The 25862-nt window shown below is 42.5% G+C and overlaps 2 protein-coding genes across 4 annotated transcripts in view; one reads left to right on the top strand and one right to left on the bottom strand.

The window, feature by feature from the left end:
* Nucleotides 1-1777: 1777 nt before the first annotated feature.
* Nucleotides 1778-15805, bottom strand: OSER1 (oxidative stress responsive serine rich 1). Its single transcript, XM_045444522.1, has 4 exons — nucleotides 15674-15805; nucleotides 11585-11701; nucleotides 8565-8678; nucleotides 1778-2610 (listed from the first exon to the last, which is right to left on the bottom strand). Exons 2-4 carry the CDS (start codon nucleotides 11659-11661, stop codon nucleotides 1923-1925), a joined length of 879 nt encoding a protein of 292 aa, XP_045300478.1. The 5' UTR covers nucleotides 11662-11701; nucleotides 15674-15805; the 3' UTR covers nucleotides 1778-1922.
* A 146-nt stretch (nucleotides 15806-15951) lies between these two features.
* The window catches only part of GDAP1L1 (ganglioside induced differentiation associated protein 1 like 1), a 51570-nt gene continuing 41659 nt past the window's right edge, over nucleotides 15952-25862 (top strand). For all 3 annotated transcript variants that reach the window (XM_045444519.1, XM_045444520.1, XM_045444521.1), the window contains exon 1: nucleotides 15952-16053. The gene's annotated coding sequence lies outside the window, so the exon portion shown is untranslated. The remainder of the gene's footprint in view (nucleotides 16054-25862) is intronic.

The raw sequence follows: 25862 nt of genomic DNA, 5'->3' as shown, positions 1-25862 counted from the left end.
CTAGCTGTCTTCTGTTAAGCCAAACATGAAAGAAATTTGCAAAAATGTAAAACACTGCCACTCTTCTATTTTGTTAATTTTTCAACTAAAAATGTTAACGTGTAATAAAACCACTACTTCTAAATCGAGTAATACATTATTTTTTTTTTTAATTTCTTAGTTTGAATTTCTGACATGGTAAATATTTTTAAGTATAACCCACATGAACAAAATCTCTTTGGCATCCTTAATTTGTAAATGAGTCATGAGACCCAAAGGTTTCACAGCTGCTGCCTTACGGATGTGGAACAGCATTCTTTCGGCTTATCATTATTAAGAAATCTCTCCGCTTCCAGGGCTATGATGGCAAGGTATCGTGCTCCCTTGCTTGAACCACAGCCTTCAGATGTCACTAAACTCATGCTAAACTAGGAACGAGCAGAGATCTCCCACTACTTATGTTCAGGGCTTTTCCAGGCAATACCCTTCCCACCTCACACAAGTACCAATCACATATGTGTGAAACCCAGACCTCACATTCTTGAACCAATGCCAGTCAGTGGGATATTTTAGTAAAGAAGAAAACTTGTTTTGTAATCTACATAAAAATGAAACAAACTTTCTGTTAATGTGATGTTAAAATGGCTGGACAGAGTCTCACTAAATCTGATGGGAATACTTAGGATGGTTTGAATTAAAATGTTAAGTTACGTGGGGGGCACCTGGGTGGCTCAGTCAGTTGAGCGTCTGACTTCGGCTCAGGTCATGATCTCCCATGCCTGAGTTTGAGCCCTGCATCTGGCTCTGTGCTGATAGCTCAGAGCCTAGAGCCTGCTTTAGATTCTGTCTCCCTCTCTCTCTGCCCCTCCCCTGCTCTCTCTCAAAAAAAAAAAAAAAAAAAAAAAAAAAAAAAAGGCGTTAAAAAAAATCAAAACATATATATATACGTTATCTGGTATATGTAAAACCCACTTGGAAGCCACCTGAAAAAGTGGGATTCATCCTCCAGCTGAAACTCAGGATTGTTTTTTTTAAACCAAATTTCGGAAGGAATCTTGGGATGGCCAACCAGAAATACAGGATATATAGCACGAACAAAATAGTTTCAGGGTTGCTGCCAGGGAGGAGGGCAGTGCGAAGAGATCATATCCATCCGGAAGATTTGAAACTGAGGTATGAGATCCACATTACAACTGACTGAAACATGCCTCACGTGTTAAAATGCCAGAGCTGGAGAAGATGCATGCTAGTTTCAAACGTTACACCCCCTCCTTCCACTGAAGCAGCCCACTCCCTGCTGCTGCCTACCTGAGGAACACGAAGGTAACACAGCCTCCAGGAGCCAAGCGCCAGCAGGGGTGTTTTGGTGATGGTTAATGATTCTCTCAAACAATACAGGGCAGGCCAGCTAGTTTATTCACATTGAATCTAAACCTTAGGTCTCTGGCTTAACAATAACATTAACAAACCTTGAAAGACACAATCAACTTGTGTTAACTTAGAGATGGTTTAAACCAGTCATATAAATTCTAAGATTCTGGGCTGGCGACTACAGCATGACGAATGTTCGGTCCCGTTACGAAACGTTTCATTTTCCTTGGCTAAAAAATCTTAAACAGATCTGAAAAATGCACTGCTTTACAAAGGCCTTTACCATATAACCACTGCTACCAGTCAAGCAATTATGGTTTCTTCAACTCCCAGAAACTTTTCTAAATGAGAGGGGTTTTCCTTTGATCTGCTCGCCTTGGTGCATATGTAAGAACGCAGGGAGTAAGTTTAAAGAATGAAGATGAACTGAGGTGCCAAGAAAAGTTTTTATTGCAAGCACAGTGAGCAGAAGGAGACGTCTTCTCACACAACGTGGCCGCAAGGTCTGCCATTAACTAAATCTCTCTGACAACCCTTCATTGGTTTAAAGCATATTAATGAGCTTCTTGCTATCAGGTGTACATCATTTCTGCCATGTGGGACATTTTCTTGGGAATATACAAGTAATATTCCATGTAGCCTGACAAGTCCTCAATGGTCACATCATCCACATAGACTCGAGCTTGCTCAGAACAGGAGCGGGGGGAGCCAGACAGAGTTCTGGTGTGGAGCGACTGAGAGTAGTCCTCAAGCATGGATCTTCGTTCTGGGGCCAAGGGAGGGACACTCTGCAGGCCTGAAAAGGAATAAACTTCCATGTCCTGCCATCTCTTACACTGGCACTCCTTGCCTAAGCATGCACATGGCTTGCCCTGGTTTAGCTTGGAAACGGATTGAAAGTCAGAGAGATCATTGGCCTTGAGACTTGCTTGGGAGACTTGGGTAGCATCAGAGGAGTCTTCCTTCTTACTCTCTGATGGGAGCCTGGGAACCGAAGTTCTCAAAGGCTCAGCAACTGCCCCTGTATGATTAGTATCGAGAGAAGTAGAGCATTCTCCTGCATTGAACTCTTTAGGGGTGGAAATTCCCAGCCCACTGCTGCTATCAGGGGAGTCAGTCTGGCTTTTGTGCTTGAGCTGGCTGCTGGAAGCAGAAGCTATTGTACTGCAATGTATAAACTTTGGAGGATGAAGGACAGGAGACTTAGAACGTCGACGGCGCTGGGTCCTCGCTGCTCCTCGTGAAGACTTCCTTGAAGACCTAAGAGGAAAACAACGCACAAGATGTTGGGATACACAGCTCCCCTAAACAGATTCTTTGCGGTAGCTGGAAATTTACCTCCTCTCCTCTGGAGTCTAGGGTCATAAGTTTCCCCCAAAGAGACGTGCTTACCTCCATCTTCAAGCTGCCTAAGTCGGCATCTCAAAAACTTCAACATCTCCCTATTAGCAAGCTACAGAAATAGGAGAGGTAAAGGGTAGTTTTTAACTGCATTTCTTGGGCCAAACACTGGGTGCAGAACACCTGCCCTGTCCCAATCCTCGGCCTGGGAACCTTTGGCCACTGGGTCTGGGAAAGCACCCTGCACCAAACCACTAGATGCTGTAAAGTCCAATTGTTGTGCTCTATGCCGTGAACATAGCAGCTTCCGGACCACTGTGTGAGGCTGATGGTGCAAATGGCCACTGTGTCATGACTACCAAACCGAGCAGCAGATTTAGGATTCATTTTTTTTTTTTAATGTTTTTATTTATTTTTGAGACAGAGAGAGATAGAGCATGAGCAGGGAAGGAGCAGAGAGAGAGGGAGACACAGAATCTGAAACAGGCTCCAGGCTCTGAGCGGTCAGCACAGAGCCCGACGCGGGGCTCGAACTCACAAACCGTGAGATCATGACCTGGGCCAAAGTCGAATGCTTAACAGGCTGAGCCACCCAGACGCCCCTTTATTTTTCTTTTAAGAGAGAAAGAGAGAGGGAGAGAGGATCCCAAGCCGGCTCCATGCTCAGCATAGAGCCTGACACGGGGCTCAGTCCCATGTCCCTGGGATCATGACCTGAGTGGAAATCAAGAATCTGACGCTCAACAAACTGAGCCACCCAGGTGACCCAGGATTCATTTCTATCACTAGTAACAGCTGACAAACAGATTTAGACTCCCTCAAGTTTTCAGATAGTGGGAATTATCAGACATTCTATATAACTTTTAATAAAATATTTAAATAAGAGAACTGAGCAAAGGCAAAAAAAAAAAAAAAAAGAAAAAGAGAGAGAGAGAGACTCAAAACCACCAAGCAAAACTGACAACAGAACCAAAAAGAACTTTAAGAAATAAAAAAACTGTATTTGAAATTAAACTAACTGGATGGGCCAAGCAGCAGAATACATAGAGCTAAGGAAAGAAACAGCGAACTGGAAGATAAATCTGAATTATTCGTAACAGGACTGAACCAACTGTGGTCTGCGGGTCAAATCTGGCCCCCAGCGGACTCGCACTGTGAGCCACGGAGACTGGGCAGGGACACAGTCCACCCTGTCCTCTGCTCCCTGTGCCTGCCTTCCCGGCCAGGAGATGTGTCACACCACTGCCTGGTCCCACGCTGGCTGCCAGCTACATGCTGGGGCTCTGCTGTCAGTAACTGCTGGGCCCTGAGAGGTGCAATCTCAGTTCCAGTCTGGCTTGTGCTGGGCTCTCTGGAGGAAAGAGGGGCATGCTGGAATCCGGGTACCACTGGGGCACAGGATAAAACTGACTCCGGTATTGCCAGGCTACTCATTTCACGCGGACACTAAGCAACTGAACACAAAGTATGTCCACCAGCCAGGACAGTGTGCATCAGGCAAATGGGGCAGGGCAGGAATTTTCTCGCTTATATAAGTACCTACGTAGTATCCTTAGATCTCACCTCTTGGCCTCCAAAACCTGAAATATTTACTATCTGGTGCTTTACAAAAAAAGTTTGCCTACCCCTGACATGAGAGGTAGTAGAGGCTTGAAGACTTGGAAAAATGTAAAAGAAGTTAAAGAGATATGTAAGGGGTGCCTGGGTGGCTCAGTCATTTAAGCATCCGACTCTTGGTTTAGGTTCAGGTCATGATCTCGCTATTTGTGAGTTCAAGCTCCACCCACATCAGGCTCTGTGTTGGCAATGCAGGGCCTGCTTGGGATTCTCTCTGTCTCCCCCTCTCTCTGCCCCTCCCCCACTTGCGCTATCTCTGCCTCTCTCAAAATAAATAAATAAACTTTAAAAAAAAAGAGAGAACTATTGGGACCTCATCAAAATATAAAGCTTCTGCACTGCAAAGGAAACAATCAACAAAACTAAAAGGCATCCGACAGAATGGGAGAAAATATTTACAAATGACATATTGGATAAAGGGTTAGTATCCAAAATCTATAAAGAACTGACCAAACGCAACACCCAAAAAACAAATAATCCAGTGAAGAAATGGGCATAAGACACTTTTCCAAAGAAGACATCCAGATGGCCAACAGACACATGAAAAGATGCTCAACATCACTCATCATCAAGGAAATACACATCAAAACCACAATGAGAGACCACTTCACACCGGTCGGAGTGACTAAAATGAACAACTTAGGAAACTATAGATGCTGGCGAGGATGTGGAGAAACCGGAACCCTCTTGCACTGTTGTTGGGAATGCAAACTGGTGCAGCCGCTCTAGAAAACAGTGTGGAGGTTCCTCAAAAAATTAAAAATAGCACAACCCAGCAACAGCACTACTAGGAATTTATCCAAAGGATACAGGAGTGCTGATTCATACGGGCACATGTACCCCTTGTTTATAGCAGCGCTCTCAACAATAGCCAAATCGTGGAAAGAGCCCAAATGTCCATCAACTGATGAACAGATAAAGAAGATGTGGTTTATGTGTACAATGGAATACAAGTTGGCAATGAGAAAGAATGAAATCCTGCCATTTGCAACAACGTGGATGGAACTAGAGGGTATGATGCTAAGTGAAGTCAGTCAGGAAAGGACACAGATCATGTTTTCACTCATATGTGGAACTTGAGAAACTTAACAGAAGACCATGGGGGAAGGGAGAGGGGAAAAACAGTTACAAACAAAGAGAGAGGCAAACCATAAGAGACTCTTAAATACAAAGAACAAACTGAGGGTTGATGGGGGGACAGGAGGGAGGAATGGGTGACAGGCACTGAAGAGAGCACTTTTGGGATGAGCACTGGGTGTTGTATGTAAGTGATGAATCATGGGAATCTACCCCCAAAACCAAAAGTACACTGTATATACACTGTATGTTAGCTAACTTGACAATAAATTATATATTAAAAAAAAGAGAGAGAGGGGCGCCTGGGTGGCTCAGTCGGTTGGGCGTCCGACTTCAGCTCAGGTCACGATCTCGCGGTCCGTGAGTTCGAGCCCCGCGTCAGGCTCTGGGCTGATGGCTCAGAGCCTGGAGCCTGCTTCGGATTCTGTGTCTCCCTCTCTCCCTGCCCCTCCCCCGTTCATGCTCTGTCTCTCTCTGTCTCAAAAATAAATAAAAAACGTTAAAAATTAAAAAAAAATTAAAAAAAGAGAGAGACACGTAAGATAGAACAAGAAGTCTGGAGTCTCTGAAGGTAAGAATACAAAGCATGGGAGACAAGTGATTTTTGAAGAGATAATGACTGAGAAATTTTCTGAATTGATGAAAGAAGAGATCTACAGATACAGGCAGCACCCTGAAACAGGACAAATAAAGAGCAATCCACATTTAGACACACTGTAACAAATCTGTAGACTCTCCAAAACTGTAACATTTTAAAAGCAGCCAGAGACTAGACAGATTATTTCCAGAAAGAACAACAGTAAGACTGAAAGTAGACTTTTCAACATCAACAATGAATATCTTCCAGTGCTAAGAAAAAATAACTCAGAACTACAGCTTCAGCAAATCAGGTGTGTCTTTCAAGAACAAGCATGAAAAAAAGATATTTTCAGATAAATCAAAGCAAGGTATATTTACCAATAGAACTTGATGTTATACAACAGGGAAGAAGGGTGAGGGGGACACCATTCAAATTTGTTCTTTGGGTAGTTCTATAAGAGGCCCTATTTACTAACAGACCTTTGCTAAAGGAATTTCTGAAGGAAATACTTCAAAAGAAAGGCACCCTGTATGGAAGGTCTGAGTTGCAAGAATGGTGAGCAAAGAAACTGTAAATGAGATAAAACTAAGCAAACACTGCTTATTTAAATAATAAAACCTAATTTGTGAGATTAAAAAGAAGCAAGAAAACTAAAATATTGGGAAACTACACATGGACATCAGGAGGTCAAAGTGAAAAGATTACCAGGAGGAGGATTAAAATACAGTTGGACCCAGGGGCGCCTGGGTGGCGCAGTCGGTTAAGCGTCCGACTTCAGCCAGGTCACGATCTCGCGGTCCGTGAGTTCGAGCCCCGCGTCAGGCTCTGGGCTGATGGCTCAGAGCCTGGAGCCTGTTTCCGATTCTGTGTCTCCCTCTCTCACTGCCCCTCCCCCATTCATGCTCTGTCTCTCTCTGTCCCAAAAATAAATAAACGTTGAAAAAAAAAAAATTTTTTTTAAAAATAAAATAAAATAAAATAAAATAAAATAAAATAAAATAAAATACAGTTGGACCCTTGAATAAGACAGGTTTGAATTCCATGGACTCACTTATACATGGATTTTTTACAGTACTTGTAAATGTATTTTTTATTCCTCATGATTTTCTTAGTAACATTTTGTTTTCTCTAGCTTACTTTAAGAATGCACTATATAATATATAAAACATCCAAAATATGTGTTAGTTGACTGTTTACGTTATCCGTAAGGCTTTGGGTCAACAGTGGGCTATTAGTAAAGTCTGAGGGAGTCAGAAGTGATACATGGATTTTTGACCTGCAGAGAGATTGGTACCCCAACCCCCATGCTGTTCAAGGGTCACTGTAATAACTTTTGTCTTTGTTAAGCATGTATGGTGGAATTTCAAGGCGAATTACCAAAAGAATAGAAACACAGCATATAATTTGTAAGCCAGTAGAAGGAAAAGTGGTAGAGGGGGAAAAAAACACACCCATTTCAAACAATTTTTTAAAAGGTGAGAAGAGGGAAGGTATAGGAAGAGTAAAAAACTAACAAACAAACACAAAAACAGAGAGCAGGACAAACAGCATAAAGTAAAATGGCAGAAACAAGTCTAAATTTATCAACAATCAAAATAAATAAATGCACTGAACTGAGCAGTTAAAAAGATTATCAGATTGAATAAAACAAAACAAAATAAGCCATATGTATATGAAACACACACATCTAAAATTTTAAAACACATAGTGGTTGAAAATAAAAGATTAAAAAAAGATGCAACAGGCAAATGCCAACCAAAATATGACTGGATTAACTATATTAATTCTGGACAAAATAGACTTTAAACAAAAGCCATTAGGAGGAATTAAGAATGTCACTATATAATTAAAAATCTCAATTCATCAGGAAAGAAAACATTCAAAGCTGGTATGAACCTACACTGTAAAAACCTAACAAAACAGCTTCAAGATACATAAAGCAAAAATACAGAATTGAAGGGGAAAATAGACAAATTCACTCCCATGGGGAAGATTTCAACATATATGTCTCAATTACTGATAGACTGAAAAAAAACTATTGAAAAAAATTACTGGAAAAAGGTTCAAATACATTTAAAAGCTTGATTTAATGGACATAAAGAAAACCCAAGAACGATGACAGAAGACCCATTCTACTCAAATACACATAGGACATTTAAAAAAACTGACTATGGACCAAGCCATATAGCAAGTCTCAGCAAATTCTCCATTAAGAACAGCTCTTCTCTAATCACTGGGTCTTGGGTTCTGTATCTAACATACTCTTTTCTGGATATTCAAGGAAGAAAGTCCAATACTAATTTAAAGTATTTGGGATCGGGGTGCCTGAATGGCCCAGTCGGTTAAGCATCTGACTGGCTCAGGTCATGATCTCGTGGTTGGTGAGTCTGAGCTCGGTGTTGGACTCTGTGCAGTTTGGAGCCTGGAGCCTGGAGCCTGCTTCGGATTCTGGGTCTCCCTCTGTCTCTCTTCCCCTCCCCAGGTCACACTCTGTCTCTGTCTCTGTCTCTCTCTCTCAAAAATAAACAAACATTAAACTTAGGAAAAAAATAAAATAAAGGATTTGGGACAAACGCCATCTGCAGTAAGACGCTCTCACCCATGCCAACTGTCTTTCGATGCACATGTGGTTTTCGGTTTGGCATCATCTGCTGCTGTTCTGACCGATGCTCTGGCATTTGTGCCTTCTCCAACAGACAGAGATGCTATGGACCTGAAGAAGAGGACAAAGTTTACCGCTTACAAAAAACCGAAAGGAGGAGAACTTACTGCTGTCATCAACTTAAACACAACTTGTATTAATACCTTTCTTCCTTCTCATTTGGGTTTCTCAAAAAAGTGCTGCTTTTATAGCAAATTTTCCTCTAAAACCAAATTTAGGGGATGCCTAAAAGCCCACAGTTGCAAAATCACAAACCAAATAGTAATTCCTAAGTATGACTAGCAACAGGATATAAACAGACTTTTAGGCTGTTTATCTGGGGTAGATAAGGCCTTATGTCCACAGAGAATGCTCATGACACTGACCACTTATTGTAGGTAGAGGCCAATCAGAGCCAGGAAAACTAAGCTGAGGGGCAAAACCTTCAGGGGACTAACTTAAAAATGAGTATTTTTTACAACCAATAAACTTGAAATATTACTGACAGTTCAATCTTTGCAGTTTAAAACTACACAAGTAATATGGGTTCCCAGTAAAGAAGATGAAAAAATTTGAAAGAAAATAATACCTATAATCTCACAACCCAGAGATTATAAACATTAATATTTTGGTATAAACCCTTCCAGACCTTTTCAATGCACACACACACACATACACACTGGGCTCCTGCTACACATGCTGTGGTAGTAATAAAAATCCTTTAGAAGGAAATGTTAATCTACTAAAGTAAAAAGATGTTCACTGAAATAATCTAAAATAAAAAGTAACTAGGAATAACTTAAATTCCCAGTAGAAAATAGAAAATACTACATTATATAAGTGATGACACATCTATTCAATGGAATATTAGGAATTTTAAAAAATTAGGTGTACAAAGAACTTCTAATGACAGGAGAACGCTAATAACATTAAGAGAAAATAGCGTAGATAAACAACTATACGTGTATTATGATCTCAACTATGTAAATATACTGTATGATATTACATACTGATGGTCTAAATGTTAACGGCATTAATATAAACTGTGATTTTTACTTCCTTTTTGTTTTTGTGAATTTTTATAATAGAATGCATTATTTTATAATCAGATAAAAAAGATTATGTTGTTTTATAATATATATATAGAAATTTGTCCTGATAAAACAAATACCATTGGGAATCAAAACCTGTTGAACAGGATAGTGCTAAATTCCTGGCAAGGCTTGGTTAGTTTATGAGTCAGGACCTCAGATGTCCCATTTGTAAATCAGCAACAAAATGAAACAACTAGAAACATATGATACATTACACAACTCCTATTCTGCTTAGTCATGGTAATGACTCACCCCTTCTACTCTTATTTGATTTTCTCAAATGTTCTCCATTGCTCCTTCCCTTTCTGTAATTTTACTCCAGGCAGATCACACACTACAAAGATATAATATTTGACCACAGGCTTGAAGAGAGATATCTTCAAAGGTTTTTGTTTTTGTTTTTGTTTTTAAATGTTCCATGTCCCAGGTAATTTTTAGGGGTAATGAAATAGCTTAATTTTATGTTCTAACTTCCTAAAACACCAGGAAAGAAATCTGTGTATAAAGAGTAACTCATATGAATTGATACATTAAGGGATTTATAAGTATATGTGTGTGCGTACATTACCAGCATTATTCCTATACCAGATATCACAAAGGAACGTGACCATAATCTCGAACTCCATGTTTCTCTGCTTTTTGTTTCCCAAAATGACTTAAAAGGTACTGTTCAATTTTAATGGCAGATGACCATATCGGAAAAGCTACTGGGTGGAGAAAGAGATTTATTTGAAGTGTCAGGGAAGCAAATGTGAGCACCTTTAGCAGTTCTTGTGCAAATCCATTAGCACAAATCTTCTCACTTGGCAGGCCAAACCCAAAACAAATAGTATTAGCAGTAAGCAAACAGCTCTAACAGCAACTATTCATTTTTACTGTGTGCCAAGTACTGTATACAACTCTTCATGTTGTCTTCAAAGCAGCATATAAAGGAAGAGTTAAAAGCACTGGTTCTGGAGACAAACTGTCTGGGTTCAAATCCTGACTCTACCACTTCTCACCAAAGTGACCTTTGGCAAGTGACCTATCATCTATAGCTCATCAGTAACCTGGAATAAGAGCAGAACCCATCTTCTAAGTCAGTAGTGAGGATTAAGTAACGTGTACAGATGCTTAAACCAGTGTCTAGGGCACAGTAGGTGAGTGATAAATCTCAGTGATTATTACTTGTTGGGAAGTGTTCTACTCTCAGCTTCCAGTGTTTATTTTCCATTGTGAAAAGAAATATTCCTTATCTATCAAAGATTTGAGGGTTTTTTTCTGGCCTGGGGTGAAGAATGGGGATGAAAAGAGTCCAGCACAGAACATTTTGCAAAGAGTGAAATATTAACATTCAGACAGCAGCTGGTCTGCAGGTGCTCTAATTAGTTTGGCCAAAGGGTCCGAGATTATTGATCTCAGTGACAGAACCCTAATGAATAGAGGTTTCCATAGTGATAGGCTCAGCAATCAGAGCCCATGAAATCAAGAATGTCTGCAGATTTCTATCGAGCCAATTCACTTTTAGGAAAAAAATATGGTGATTCCCTAGAGACGTATGAGGAAATTCCCGATGGGACACTGCTTGATAATTTTGATGAAAGACAGAGGTGGGGAACCCTCCTCAAAGCTAAGGGAAACCAAAACACCCAACTTGGAGTACAAATGAGCTGCTATTTTTTCAAAATTTAACATTAAGGGTTTCTTTAAAAAAAAAAAAAAAAAGTTTCTTGTATAAGTAAAATAATGTTGTGCAAAATTAATTTGGTAGAATGTCACACCATTAATGTTTTTATCTTCTATGAATAATGAGAAATTTCAGAAGAAAACAAGATCTTCTTCAGAGGAAAAGGCTATTTAAATCTAGTAAACAATCCCCAAATAATATATTACATATTTAATTACCCTGAGGCATCCACTCTTAATTTCTTGAAAGCAGTCTGTAGACTCTCCTCCTCTCCATCCTTGGCTTCAGATTTCATTGTGAAAGTTTTTACGCTACTATGGATGTTGCTGTTAATACTAAAAAATAAAATAAAAATAAAATGAGCAAGATGAAAACAGGCAGGTTCAAAAGTATACCTTTTGTTAAAGTCTATATTCCTGATACTATTACTGCTTGTTGGGGGGGAAAAAGCAAATTTCTATTTCTAAAAGGAAAAGTTTCAGTGTAGACAACAGGGGACTGTAGGTTTTATTTGTTAAGAAAAGAAAAATGAAATGATACAGAAGCATATATTTATTAGAACAGATTTTTTTATTGTAGTTGACACGTTATATTAACAGTTTCAGGTGTACAACACAGTGATTCAACAATTCTGTATCTTACTCAATTATTATCATAGAATTTAAACTGTCCAAAAATACTTGATGCCAATATTCTATTACACAGTTTTGGAAACTACATCACCTGAAATCTGTTTAAGTACACTTTTTAACAGGAAAGCAAAAAATCTGGTTGTAGAGGTCTAGAAACCCACAAACAAAATGTCCTTTGCATCAGAAATACGGTAAAAGTGAAAACCTCAACCTGTATAGCACTTCCGATTCTTTAAGATGAAACTGAGTATTTGTGTAGTCCAACCCTAAGTATATCCCGTTAAGTGTAACTTCATGACACACAATAGCATTTCTCTAAAGCAATACTGACCCAGACATCAATATTCACATTCATTTAAGTATCCATATTCAGATATCAAGATGTTACCATTGTGAAAGCAGCATTACAAAGATGTTTCAATGATTACTGATTATTCCAGACTCTACCAATAAGGCTGATCCCTTCATTTTTATTAGCTTTGAAGCATTTTAATTATTACACAAGAAAGAGAAAATAAATGAACTATGCTTGCAACTCAAAAAGATAAATAGAACAAAGTTAGCCAAAAGATAAAGGTGGGAAATAAATATATATAATAAAAATAATAATTTATATATATATAATTATAATAAAAATAATACGTATAAATTTATATGTATATTTATATGTATATGCATGTATACATATAAATATATTTATATGTATGTTATTTTTCTGATCTATATATATATACACACACATATATACACATATACACACACATATATATGTATATAAATTATTTTTCTGTAGAGGCACCATTAAATGACCTCCACTTAATCAACCAGTTTAATTAGCGAGAATTTTCCATTCTTCCACCTTGATTTTTATATTTAAAGAAAGAAAAGGGGAACAGGGCCCAACCAAAGCAATAAGAGACACAACAGAGAAGTCTGTTAATAAATCCTTCAAAATCTAGTTTCCTGACTTTTTCACTCAAGACAATAAATTAGCTAATATCAAATCTGAAAAAAATAAACAAATTAGTATCTATGAACATAACACAAAAAATCAAAAAGAAAAAAAAGGTAAAACAAAAAAAAGATGGCGGATTTGTGAATTAAAGGATTAACTTTACCTCTTCCTTATTTCTAACCTGCTAACCCCATCAAACCTCCCCCCACCCCCCAACCTCCCTAAGGTGCTCTCAGAAGGAGCAGTGCCTCTCTGTGGACCCTTGTAACTTCTCTGATTCCTTATCTGCTCATTTCTCAGGAGTGAGTTTGAGGTTATTGTGAGACCTCTAATATTCCAAAGGTCAGGGTGTCATAATATGTTTGCTATAATGTAATCATGTAGTGCCAGTGGTAGAATAAAGAAGCAAGAAATTAAGACTATTCCTTTCATTTCACTTTTTAATTTACTTACATGTAGAAGAAAGTATTTTAGGCAGATCTCTCTGGCATACATTGAAAAGTCTCCAAAGAATTCAGCTAGCTTTTACTGTAACTTCTTAAGTCAAAAAATTTAAACACACTCCCCACATATTTGGCTGATTTATTTAATCAGTATATGAACTTGAGGAAACATTATCAATTCCCTATTTCACTGGTTTCTAATTCTTTTGGATTTAGAGCAGGATCCTCCCCCAAATACGCAATAATATCCTACATATCTGGGGAGGGAGGTGAGCAAAGATCACAGATCCCAATATTTTTGAAGCTCCACAGAACCTAAAAGAGTGCTACTGTAGATTGTAAACAAATTCTTCCTGCTGGCAGAACTAAATTAAAGTTTGGCTTATAGTTTTCCTCAATTATTTTATGACCAGTCAGTCAATGCTCAGACTATTGGCCCTGACAGAATCAAACAATCTGAGACAGTCTCCCCATCTCCTAAGACCCCACACAAAACCTCTTCTAGGACTCTCTGGAAATCAGTACACATCACATCTAAATATACACTGCTGAATTCCACAGGCAGAAATGTATTCTGTCCACAAATATTTACAGAATTCCCACCATGTGCTTTAACACCAGACTAGATGTTAAAACAGAAGGATAACCTGACACATAACAGGGCTGTGAACGCCATTCCTGTAAGGACTGGACTCTCATTCCTGCCCTAACATTGTGCTAAAAAGCTCTGCACCCAGCTATATAATTTTTAATTATATAGTGCTAACTTAATTGCACTGCAGGTGACCTCTACATGTTAATACAAACTTAGTTAACATTCTTGTCGACACACTAAAAGATTATTTGAAAATCAAAATAAAAATTGGCTATAGACTAAAATTTTAGGAAAGAAGCTCTAAGCTATTTCCAATATTCTGACTAGGCATCTTTTCCCTAAGTTATATTAACCCAGAGCAAAAGTGAGTCTTAGACATGATCTTAAGAGCTAAATCAGAGCATGTTTGTAATTACAAAAGGCTCATAATGCTCCTCTGTATTCCTAGCTTCCCATTCACTCAAAACTAACGCCGGGACACTTAAAATTGGTTTGGCCTTTTTTCATTAATATTAAATTTGTGAAGACATTCTTGCCGTTTTCACTGCGCTGACTTCTTGAAAACGGAACAATCCCCAAAGAGATCAAAGGCCTATTAGAAGTTACTTTGTATTGTTTTAAGTTAAATCACAAGGGGCAATTTAACTTTGCCTCGGATTTTCCCAAACCTTTCAAAAATGACAAATAAAAATTTTCTAAGTTCCTCCATCAAAAGGGCAAATTCCTGGTTTTCTCTGACTTTCAACGAATAGCATGTGTCACAATCTTTACATCTTGTAGTTTTAACCAAGACCTCTTTGAACCTCAAGCCTAGGTCCAAACATCCAGGACCCTGAAAAGACCTGAGATCGATCAATAAAGGATCCCCGCGTAAGCGTGTCATCACAATGTTAAAGATTTAGAAACTTTCCCAGCCTCCGGGTAAGAGTGGAGTGCGGGAAATAAAACCCTGTACGGCAACTCCCTAAGACGCAAACAAGTCTTGGTAGAAACAATTGGCCCCCAGATCAAAACACACATCTCTCTCTACCCACTCTCTCACCACCCCCTACACTCTCGGTGCTAGAGTCAAAGCACGAAGTTAATTTTGTCTCCCTACCCTCCGCCCCGAAACTGGGTCGGTCGCGATTAAACGCGATCTGGGGAAAGGTCAGAACTGGGGTGGAGGGGAGGCTCGGGAAGTGGGGAGCGAAGGCCCAAGCTATGTCCGCTCGGGATCTCCAGCTGGAAAGGTGCCCCTGCTGGATACTCCCCGAGCCAGGATGGGAGGCTGGAGTGGCGCCGAGGCGCAAGGGATGCAGGAGGAGGCGGGAGCTGAGCCGAAGAGGCAGCCAACGAGGCTGGGTCTCAGAAACAAGCAAGAAAGGGCGGGAAGGGGCAAAGGGCGGCCAAGGAAGGCGAAAAGGGGAAGCTACTGCCGGACGGGAGCGAGCGGAGGGGCGGGACGCTGCGGGGCCCACGGGGGCGCGGGAAGGGGAGAGACAGCGGAGCTCGAGCCGGGCCAGGCCGCGGCGGCCAAGGGGGCGCGGAGAGGCCCAGGCCCGGCCGGGCCCAGGCAGTCAGCGCCGGGGGACGACGCGACGACAGGCGGGCGGGCCCAGAGGAAGCCGCCAGCGGCCAGGCCGGGCGGCCAGGGCGAAACGGGGTGCCGCGGCCCCTCCCGATCACCTCCAGGTACTCACCTCCTCGCAGCTGGGGCACTCCGGGGATCCACTCCCGTCGGTTCAGATCGTCTCTCCCCGATCGCTGCGCCTGACTGACCCGGATCCAAACCCGCGGAGGGGGCAGCCCGCGCCTCCGGGATCGCACTGCGCCTGCGTCACTCAGGCACACGCTCCGCCTCCGGTTCATGCTCCACCTAGCCTAGTGACTTGGCAGCGCGGTAGGCGGTGGCTGCGCAAGCGCGAGGCGGCGGCCTAGCCTCTCAAACACCTCGCACCCGCCCCTCTCGGAAGCACGTGCATCTGACGTCATTTCCTGTTATTCTCTTCTCTGATTCCTCGGTCCTAGGAGGATTCGCTGGGGACCGCGTTTGGGGCGTGCCCGCTTCCTCCTCTGTCAGGTGAGTGAGTAGGCGCTGTTCTTCGCTGTCGCCCAGCAGCCTCACTTCCCGGGGTCTCCCTGCGCTTGGTGCTCGCCTTGGAGTCACGAAGGCAACGGAAATTCCGGTGCCTGAACCAGGGTGGGGAATCTTCGCGGCACCGGAGCCCCGCTGAGCTCTTGGCCTGAGTCTCCTTGGTGCTAAGGAACCGGACCGCCTGCGACATCTCCAGAGCTCGGACGATAGCCCTCGTGTCCTGGACATCTTTCAAGGCCTGCAGAGATGAGGGGAGGTGTCAGACACGGCCAGGGCTATGGATGTGAGGCTGGAATTGGAATGGCTCTCGTGCCCCTGTTGTTTGACTTGAGACATCTGCTTTTACCTGGCTGGGCCTCGGTTTCTCCAACTGTTAAGTGAGGAGGAAGTTAGACTATATATCAGCGAATCTCTCTCTCTCTCTGTCTGCCTCTCTCTCTCCCCCCCCCCTCCCCTCCCTCTTTCTCTCCCTCTTTTTCAGACATGGACTCCTTTAAAAATCTACTGAGAACTCGACGGAGAAATGCACACATACACACACGCACACAGACACTAAATTTTGCAAAAAGGTTTATAGGGCATTCACCCAAGTAAGTGATTTTTCAGGGATCTTTCCATTTGTATGACTCTGACAGTTGCTCAAATGAAAGGCAGAGAAGGGGTGATGTGTGCAACAGTTGCAACTACCCCCCGCCAACCCCCCCCCCCACCACCCGGACTGGTTCCACTGAAGCAGCTGTGCCTCTCTCATCACTCGCCATGGCACGGTTCCACGTCTGTATTTCCCTGGGCTTTGTGGAAAATATCGCTTTCCTGTATAGAATTGGCTAGAATTGGTTAGAATTGGTTGTGGCCCAGCACTAGGGTGAGGGTTGTTACCTGAACCAAAATGGGACCCTTCCACCCCCACCCACTGATCCTTAGGTATAGTCACCTAACTAGAGAGGCTGTGAGAACTAGTTCAGTCTGTCCAGCTTAACCACGGCCAGACTTTGGAATGCCTGATCCACGTCTAGGAATTGAATCGACAGGTCATTGTACAAGGTTGTTGAGCATAAAGTGTGTAGTGGGCCTTGGGTATAACATTTTAAATTCTCCTTGTTCACACCAAAGGTTTAATAATTGACAGGGGATGAAAAAACTTGCTAACTGTAAAGTTCCAACATCAGGTCTAATGATGCTGATAATAATGGCTCCCCTCTACCATGCAGCAGCTATGTGCATGTTCTCTCATTTAATATTCCTGGGATTTTATCCATCTTACAGATGAGGATGCCTGGGACTCAGATCACTTGTTCTAGCTCCCCTTGTCCTGTCACCCAGTGCTAGAAGTAACTGAGTCAGGATTTAATATGTCTCAAAAGCCTGTCTGTATACTTCTGCCCCTTTTTCAACATCTCTTAGGAAAGAAGAAAGGAGAGGGAAATGTGGTGCATTTTTTTCTCAGAAGTTGTGAGGTGAGTTGCATCAAGGCTAAATATGTGGTATTAAGCTATCATACTTGAGGACAAGAATTGTGTCTAGGTCAGTAATGAATCTCCAAAGCCAAACACAATTCCTGAGGTTAGTATGTGCTAAATACAATTTTGGTGAATTCTTCCTTCTACCTTAGTTCCATCCATTATGGCATTGAATACTAACAACCAAAAAAGGTTTAAGTGCTTCATGTAAGCATAGCTCCATCATAAAGTCAGATGCTTTCTGAGAATGTGGCTCATTACTCAGGGAGTATTTGGAAGGTGAGAGCCTCTTGGGAATACCAAAGTCTGTTAACTCACACCACTTGCTATGGCCTGAGATCTCAAGTCATTACATACAGGCCTGACTCATTGTGTGGTACCTCATGACCGAATGAGAGAAGCTACGAAACATGTGATTGAGGAAACAAAAAGCCAGATATGCCTCCTGTTTTAGCAACACAGGGTCTTTCTAGCCATGGAGAAACCTCTGGGCTTATTTGCAGACTTTATATGTATTTAAGAAGTTGACTTGGTATTAACGTAATGCACATAGCAATGTCAATCAGAAAGCTATATAGCAGCTATAAAATTCCTTTAGCAATACTTCTTATTTCATGTATCTTCTAACTGATTGAATAGAGGAGACTTAATTTCATCAAATTATACTGCAAAAACAATCTGTCTACATAGGAAGATAGCTTTCAATTCTAAAAAATAACTTTGGGGGTGCCTGGATGGCTCAGTCTGCTAAGCATCCAACTCTTGATTTTGGCTCAGGTCATGATCTCATGGTCATGATAGCCTGCTTAAGATTCTCCCCCACCCTCTCTTTTTCTCTCTCTGCCTATCCCTGCGTGTGCATGCACTTCCTCTCAAATAAATAAATAAATAAATAAATAAATAAATAAATAAATGACTTTGGAGAAGGCAAGTTCAAAACCTTAAAAAAAATTATTTTCTCAACAATGTGGCTGCCATCCTACCAGTTGGTAATCTGGAATCAGGGTCTTAAACATTTTATTTTATTTTTTTAATTTTTTTTTTCAACGTTTATTTATTTTTGGGACAGAGAGAGACAGAGCATGAACGGGGGAGGGGCAGAGAGAGAGGGAGACACAGAATCGGAAACAGGCTCCAGGCTCTGAGCCATCAGCCCAGAGCCTGACGCGGGGCTCGAACTCATGGACCGCGAGATCGTGACCTGGCTGAAGTCGGACGCTTAACCGACTGTGCCACCCAGGCGCCCCTATTTTTTTAATTTTTTTAATGTTTATTTATTTTAGAGGCAGAGAGAGCACAAGTGGGGCAGGGGCAGAGAGAGAGGGAGACACAGAATCTGAAACAGGCTCCAGGCTCTGAGCTGTCAGAACAGAGCCCAATGCGGGGCTCAAACCCACGAACCGTGAGGTCATGACCTGAGCTGAAGTCGGACGTTCAACCGACTGAGCCACCCAGGCACCCTGGTCTTAAACATTTTAAAGCTCAAATAAGTTTATTTGTTCCTTACCTTGATGTAATGTTTAAGATGGCTTTGGAGTAGATGATGGTGATGATAATGATCATATGTATTCTGATTTACAAGGACTGTTTCATTTCAACTTCATAATCAATTTGCAAAGCAGTTGCTATTTGTTTCCGCATTTTACAGCTGAGGAAACTTAACGATCAGAGCAGTTAGATAATTTGTCCAAGGTTACACAGCTTGTAAGTGGTAGAATTGTGATTCAAATCTAGGCCACCTGACTGTACACCCAACTTACTGATCACTGAGTTACACCACTTTTCTTAGCCTCAACCCATCTCCCCTTTATACACCCTAAGTAGATCAGGCATACTTACCTTCACCTAGAAAATACACTGGGCTTGAGGAAATTGGCTGCCCAGGGTCTGGGACTGTGCCAGCTACACTTGACTTGCCTGTCCTTGAACTCACCAGGCACATTTCCCTCTTAAGTGTTTTGTATTTGATGCTCCCTCTGCTTGGAACGTGGTTTACCCATAACTTTTCTCTTCGTTCAAGTCTGCTCATATTAGTTCCCCAGCAGGACTTTCTTGGCTACCCCAGAATGCCTCTTCATTTGTATCCCTTCAGCTGGCTTTATTTTTCATTATAGCACCTAACACCTCCTGACGATATATATTCATTACCACTCCCCTCACTACAATAGAAGGGACCTGAGAACAGAGACTTTGTCTCTTTTGTTTATCACTACTTTTGTCATCGAATCTAAGATGATCTTTCCCACAGTTTAGCACTCTAAAAATCTGGATGTATCTTATAATTGACAGTTGTGACCTGATAGCATTTGGTTTTTTTCTTAATTATACCTACAAAAGATAGTGAGGGTTTAAAATGACGGTGTCTTAGAGTTGATGAAAATACAGTGTATTCTCAGGGCCCAAACTCTTGCCTGGCACAGAGTTGGCATGCAGTAATTACTGGTCAAGTGAAATCATTGACTGCTCACTATGTGCCAGAAACTATTTAAATATTTTTAATCTCCCCCATCATGCTGTTATGAAATATTTCTGTTACCAAAGCAACTTGGTAGTGGGTAGTAAATATGTGGTGTCATTTTGGAAGTCTGGGAAAGAGAGCTGCATCCTGGTCTCCGCTGTGGGACTGCAGTGTGTTACGTTTCCTTGTTTGTCCTCTGTCCCCACTCTTCTTTCACAGACTTTAGTGACTGCCTGCTGTTTGCCCAGTGCTGTGTATAAGCAGAGGCATAGGGTGCTGTGTGTAAGCAGAGGCACAGGGTGCTGCGTGGGCACCCAGAAGGGTTGCCTAGCTTGGTCTGGAGGTGCAGAGGGATGTCTCCAGGCTTCCTGGAGGAAGTTCTGTCTAAACTGGGTTCTGAAAGGCAGGCATTGACCTCAAATGTGAGAAGGGACTGGGTGAGAACGGAGAGCATCCAAGCCAACTCCAGGAGAGAATCGTGTTAAATAGCTTGCATTTTGTCCTTAAGCAAAGAAGTGATGTGCCAATGAGCCATATATATTACTCTGGCAGCCTCTTAGAAAGCAGATGAGGAAGGAGGGGGATGTAAGGCCAGTTTGAAGACATTTGAAATAATGTAAATGAAGGCCAGAACTGGAACAATGGCTAAAGCGGGGAGAAGCATCTAAGGAGCCCTGGCATTTAAAATTAGCGCACTTGGCTGGGTATGCTGGTCAGAGAGCCGTCTGGCCTGAGTGAATGAGTGGCCAGTAGGTGGCACCATTCACCAGGGAGGGAGATCCATGAAGTCAGTAAGCTTGGGGAATGGGTGAATTTAGTTTTGGGCATAAGGGGTTTAATGTGCAGATCGAAAGCAGACCCATAACCAAGGGTCTTCATCTTAGAGGCCATGTCAAAGGGTTTATTTTCAGAATCGTGGAGACTATGGAAGAGAAGAGAAAGGACCACTTTATTTTAGAATGATTACTCTGGTTTCAGTCTGAATGTCACAGTGATCCCATCCTGAGTTGGCAGTGATCTAAAGAGCAGGTGGCTATAAGAATGGAGAGCATGTTAGCAGATTGAAAGTTGTATACATTAGGCTTTGGTGAGAGATTAAATGTGAGCAAAAGTGGACAATGAAAAGCTGCTTTTTGGATTGAGCCACTGAATGGGTATTATTGCCTATTTCTAATATAATCCTACTGAATCCATTTGACGGGGAACAGATGAAAAACGATATTTAGCTGGAGGATAATAATAAAAGCTAGTACTTTTACAGTCTGCAAACCCCGTCTGATCCTCCCAACAATCTTATGAGATTACCTTTATCATCTTCATTTTCCAGATGAGGAAACTGAAAGCAAAGTACAGTAACTTGCCTGAGGTCACAAAGTTAGTACGTGCTGAGCTAGAATTTGAACCCAGGCAGTCTGGCTAAAGTCTACTCTCACCACCTGACTGGAGTGAGATGCCTCTACATGAGGAGCTCCCTTTTTTTTTTTTTCCAACGTTTTTTTATTTATTTTTGGGACAGAGAGAGACAGAGCATGAACGGGGGAGGGGCAGAGAGAGAGGGAGACACAGAATCGGAAACAGGCTCCAGGCTCTGAGCCATCAGCCCAGAGCCCGACGCGGGGCTCGAACTCACGGACCGCGAGATCGTGACCTGGCTGAAGTCGGACGCTTAACCGACTGCGCCACCCAGGCGCCCCATGAGGAGCTCCCTTTAGTCACACTGAACTTGAGAGATCTTGGGGCAGCCCTGTGGAGACCTGGGTTGGGGTGGAGACAGCCTGGACCTTGTGTTCTGAGTTTGGGATCCTGGCAATGTATTACTTAGGCAAAATAACAACCAAAAATGTAAAGAGCCCCTGCTCCAAGGCTGTTGAGTTAAGCATTTATTTAGGCGTTCATACTTTACCGCATCTGCCAATTGACTAGGCAATGGCAGGTTGAGTTTTTTAACTTAAGTCTTGATAAGTCTTCAACTTATTCTACATTTGAACTGTTGGATTATGGTTTCCTGGCTCCAAGAATTCTTTCCTTGCCCTGCATGGTCTCTTAACCAATCTTCCCTCTCAGGCATTGATGCATAGCTATAATTTGTCAAAATATTTCTTCATTCTCTGCTTATACTTTCATGAACATCTAGTTCTGCCTGCGGGAAAAAGAAAAGGTTTCACTAGAAAGGTGCACCTGTGTCCTGAGAAGCTTTGGATATGAGGTCTGTTTCTGTCTGGGCCCGTCTCTAGAGCCATGCCTTCCCCTTTTCTCTAAGACCGGTCCCTACTCTGACACCACTTTGCTTCCCATCTTGCCCCCGTCCTCAGGAGACTCACTCCATTTTTCCATATATGCAAACACATACCGTGTCTTCCCCCATCCTTTAAAAAACAAAATCAATGGGAAAAAACCCACAAAACCCAAGCCCACAAAGCCCCCTACTACTCAGATCCCCCCCTAAGGCTCCTGTCCTATTCTCCCCCTTAGAACCATAGTCAGTATCCCTACTTCTTCAGTTCTCTCTCTCTTCAGCCCACTGCAGCCCGACTTCCATCCCTACTGAAACACTTCTTGCCAAGGTCATGAGTAACTTTCTTCTTGCCGAAACTAGTGTCTCTTTCTCAGTTTTTAATGTTGCTTGAGTTCTGAACATTGTCTGACACTAGTCATGACCTCCCTCTTAACTCCACTTCCCTTCTAGCTTGTGTGGCCCTGCACCCAGGGCCATGCTCTTAGCTACTCTTCCTCTGTCCAGCTGCTGGTCCTCAAGGGCCTCGCCCTGCCACCCTTCCCATCTCACATCCTTGTCATCCTGGGATGACGCTGTGACTCTCTTGGAGAGGCTACCAGAAAGCTCACTCTGCAAAAGGGAGTGCTGAACAACCAGGCTTTCTCAGACTGGAGACCAGAGCTTCTCCAGGTGCCAGGAGTTCACAGGCAGCCTCTCTGGGGCATCGTGCGCAGAGTGATTTGGTCCCACACGTTTTTCATTCTTCTGTGTCCCCCTGTATAGTAGTCGGGTTCCTCGTTTGGCCCCTTAGCAGCATCACATTTTGCCTGCTGCTCCTTGGGTGCGAAACCACACAACTTCGTGTTTCATGCAGTGTCACCTTGCTCAGACTTCCATCCTCCCCCAGTCCTGGGGGGCTTTCCTCCCTTCTGGTTCATACACAGTTTTGCACAAATATGCAGTATTTTAGAGTTTTCTTCCCTTCCTCTTCTCCTTCCGTCCCCCCCCCCCCCCCACACACACACACACAGAGTGGCATCTGGGCAGGAGAAGGGGGCAGCAGATGAGCTTTGTGGTTCAGATGCGTTCCCTCCCCTTTGATGGTCTCCGCTGCCATGTGGCTGCCCTAGACTTGTCCCTAGGCATTATGGATTCTGGTGGGGCCCACCAAGATGGGGCTGGCCTGATTTTGTTTCTGAGCAAAATTATGGAAAGTGCTAGTGTTTGTAGTCATGAGGTCCTCGTGTGCCGCAGTTCTCACAACTTGCCTCCTGACCTTTCCTCGTCTGCTCTGCACGGCACTGGGACAGGTGTGCACTTCCAAGTCACTCACATGGCACACTGGTGAAGGGCAAGGGAGAACTGCTCTTGTCCACCACATCCTCTCCTGGGGCTACTTGTGTAGCCTGGGTGCCAACCTGGTGCCACGACCGACCAGCGTGGGTCTTCTCTGAGCAGCCCCGTGTTTGCCCCTCGGCTGTGCTCAGAGAATGGGGCACCAGTGTCCTCCAAGCCTGTCTAGATGCTTCTAAGCCCCATGCAAGGGATCTGGCCTTAGAGAAAGGCGGACCAGAACACTTGTATCTGATTCTTGTCCTCCTCTTTCTCCTGAGCAAGCCTAGAAGGACTTTTATGGGAACTTCTCTTTAATCTTAGTGTGTCACCTCCACACTGTGACTTCTAGAAAGTCTATCCTCTCACCCTCAGTTTGTGCTCTTGATCTATAAAGAGTTTGGAAATTAAAAAACCCTTTTTCCTCCCCACAAAAGCCAGATTTTAAAACTCTTATCTCACTATGGACTCAAGAAAATGGAATTTCAGACTCAAAACCAAGCAATGGCTTCCCAAGCAGCGAAGGCCATTCACTAAATGGCTGGGGGCACTGCAGGCTTACTAGGAATCGTGAATTACCTGCAACAGAAGTACATGTTTTGACCTCAAGAAAAGTTCTCCTTTAGCTTGATAGATGTGCCCACTTCTTGGATAGCCAGGCACTTTGATTGCCAATCTCACCAGCACTACAGAGAACAGGTAGGGTGCTTCTCCAAAGGAAAAGATGGGTTGTTGTTACCCAAAGAAAGGGATCAGGGGCAGGCAACAGAGAGTATATGTACAGGGAATCTACACAGACAGCCAGAATAAATACATATGTCATTCTGAACTAAGGAGAAGGGAGCAGGAGCCTGGGACTTCAGAAGAAAGGAACGTGTTTCCCAGAGTGATAAAAAAAAAAAGTAGATGTTGGTAATTAGATGTTTGTCCTGCCATGCAGATGGGTCACTCAGATAAAGTTTATCTCTGCTAATAACCCATATTCTGGGAAAGATCCCCAATTTAGATTTTTTTGTATAGTTAAAGGGAGGGGCAAAAGTTTCTCTTGAGCTCACAGGGTCTCTGTTGCCTTCAGCTCACAATAATCTTCATGTCAAAATGGCCATCTTGGGGCAACCTGCCCTTGGCCCCTGCACCCCTCACCACACTTCTGTGTCCCGTGTCCTGCTGGTTGTCTCTACATGGATGTTCCACAATGCCTAGTGAAACGAGATGTGTTCAGAATCTAACAGGTTATCTTTCCCGCTGAGCCTAGTCTTCTGGCCTTTCGTGATCCTTTCCCACTGTACTGGATCAAATTGGATCTGATTCACCACCTCCCATCCATCTGGCTCCTAAGTTATTTAATACCCTTTGTACTTTGGAAGTATTTTTAATGTATTTATATATTATTTTTTAATAAAGCATAATTTTCACAAAAGAAAAATGTACCTCTATAGAAAATTTGGAAAATATAAAGAAGAAAATTGTATGTCCTTCAGCCCCAGCACTTGGGGACGACCACTATGAGCATTTTTGTCATGGGGCTGCAGAGTGCCTAAGAGCCGGACCAGCTCTGTTCACGCTCTGGCTTCACCACCCCCACCCCTGTGTGTGGCCCTGGACATGCTGCCCAAGCCCCTGTGCTTCCATGTACTTTTCTGAAAAATGGGGATAATGATAGTACCCACTTTAGAAGGCTTGGAGAGAGTTGAGTGAATAATGGGCTAGGACACTGCCTGACTCATAGTACCTCGTTGCTGCTATTATTAATATTACTATTATTTTAAATGTATATATTTTAATTGCTGGTAAACTGTATATACAGTTTAATATTCTGCTTCTTTTCATTATCTATTGTAAGCATTTTCCAGGTCACATATATTCCCCAGAAACATGACTTACATGACTGTATAATGTTCCATCACTTAAATACATTCATAATTTCCTCTGTAGTTGACCATTCCTCTATGTTTGGACAGTTGGTGTGTGTATGTTTGCTATAATAAAGAACTCTGATCTGAAAATCCTTGTTTATGTGTGTATGTACATATAAAAATGTTTGCGTTTGTGTCTGTATCTACATCTGACCATAAGCCTGATTATTTTCTTAGAATAGGATTTTACACCTGAAGAAGGTATGGGCTGTCTAAAGTCTCCAGTAATGTGCTTAGAAATTACATAAAGGCAAGGTTATCAACCACTCACACACTCAGGGCCCCCCTCACTACACTCCCTCCAGCATGAGATGAGCTCCTTTAAGTCTGCCCATTGTTGCTGCCATATTCTTCACAAGGCTTTGCCGCATTTCACTGGGATGGTAGGAAATGGAATTTTGCCCCATGTGCTT

The sequence above is a fragment of the Leopardus geoffroyi genome, chromosome A3 (genome assembly GCF_018350155.1).
Source record: "Leopardus geoffroyi isolate Oge1 chromosome A3, O.geoffroyi_Oge1_pat1.0, whole genome shotgun sequence".
NCBI lineage: Eukaryota > Metazoa > Chordata > Mammalia > Carnivora > Felidae > Leopardus > Leopardus geoffroyi.
Note: the sequence above shows the minus strand (reverse complement) of the source record. Positions and strands in the feature narration are given on the sequence as shown.

Excerpts from the sequence above, each read along its gene's own strand:
- OSER1 (XM_045444522.1), bottom strand. The coding sequence starts at position 11,661 with ATGAAATCTGAAGCCAAGGATGGAGAGGAGGAGAGTCTACAGACTGCT. Across the intron at positions 8,679-11,584 it reads TTAAGAGTGGATGCCTCAGG|GTCCATAGCATCTCTGTCTG; the intron begins GTAATTAAATAT and ends CCTCTTCTTCAG. Across the intron at positions 2,611-8,564 it reads TCGAAAGACAGTTGGCATGG|GTCTTCAAGGAAGTCTTCAC; the intron begins GTGAGAGCGTCT and ends TTTTCCTCTTAG.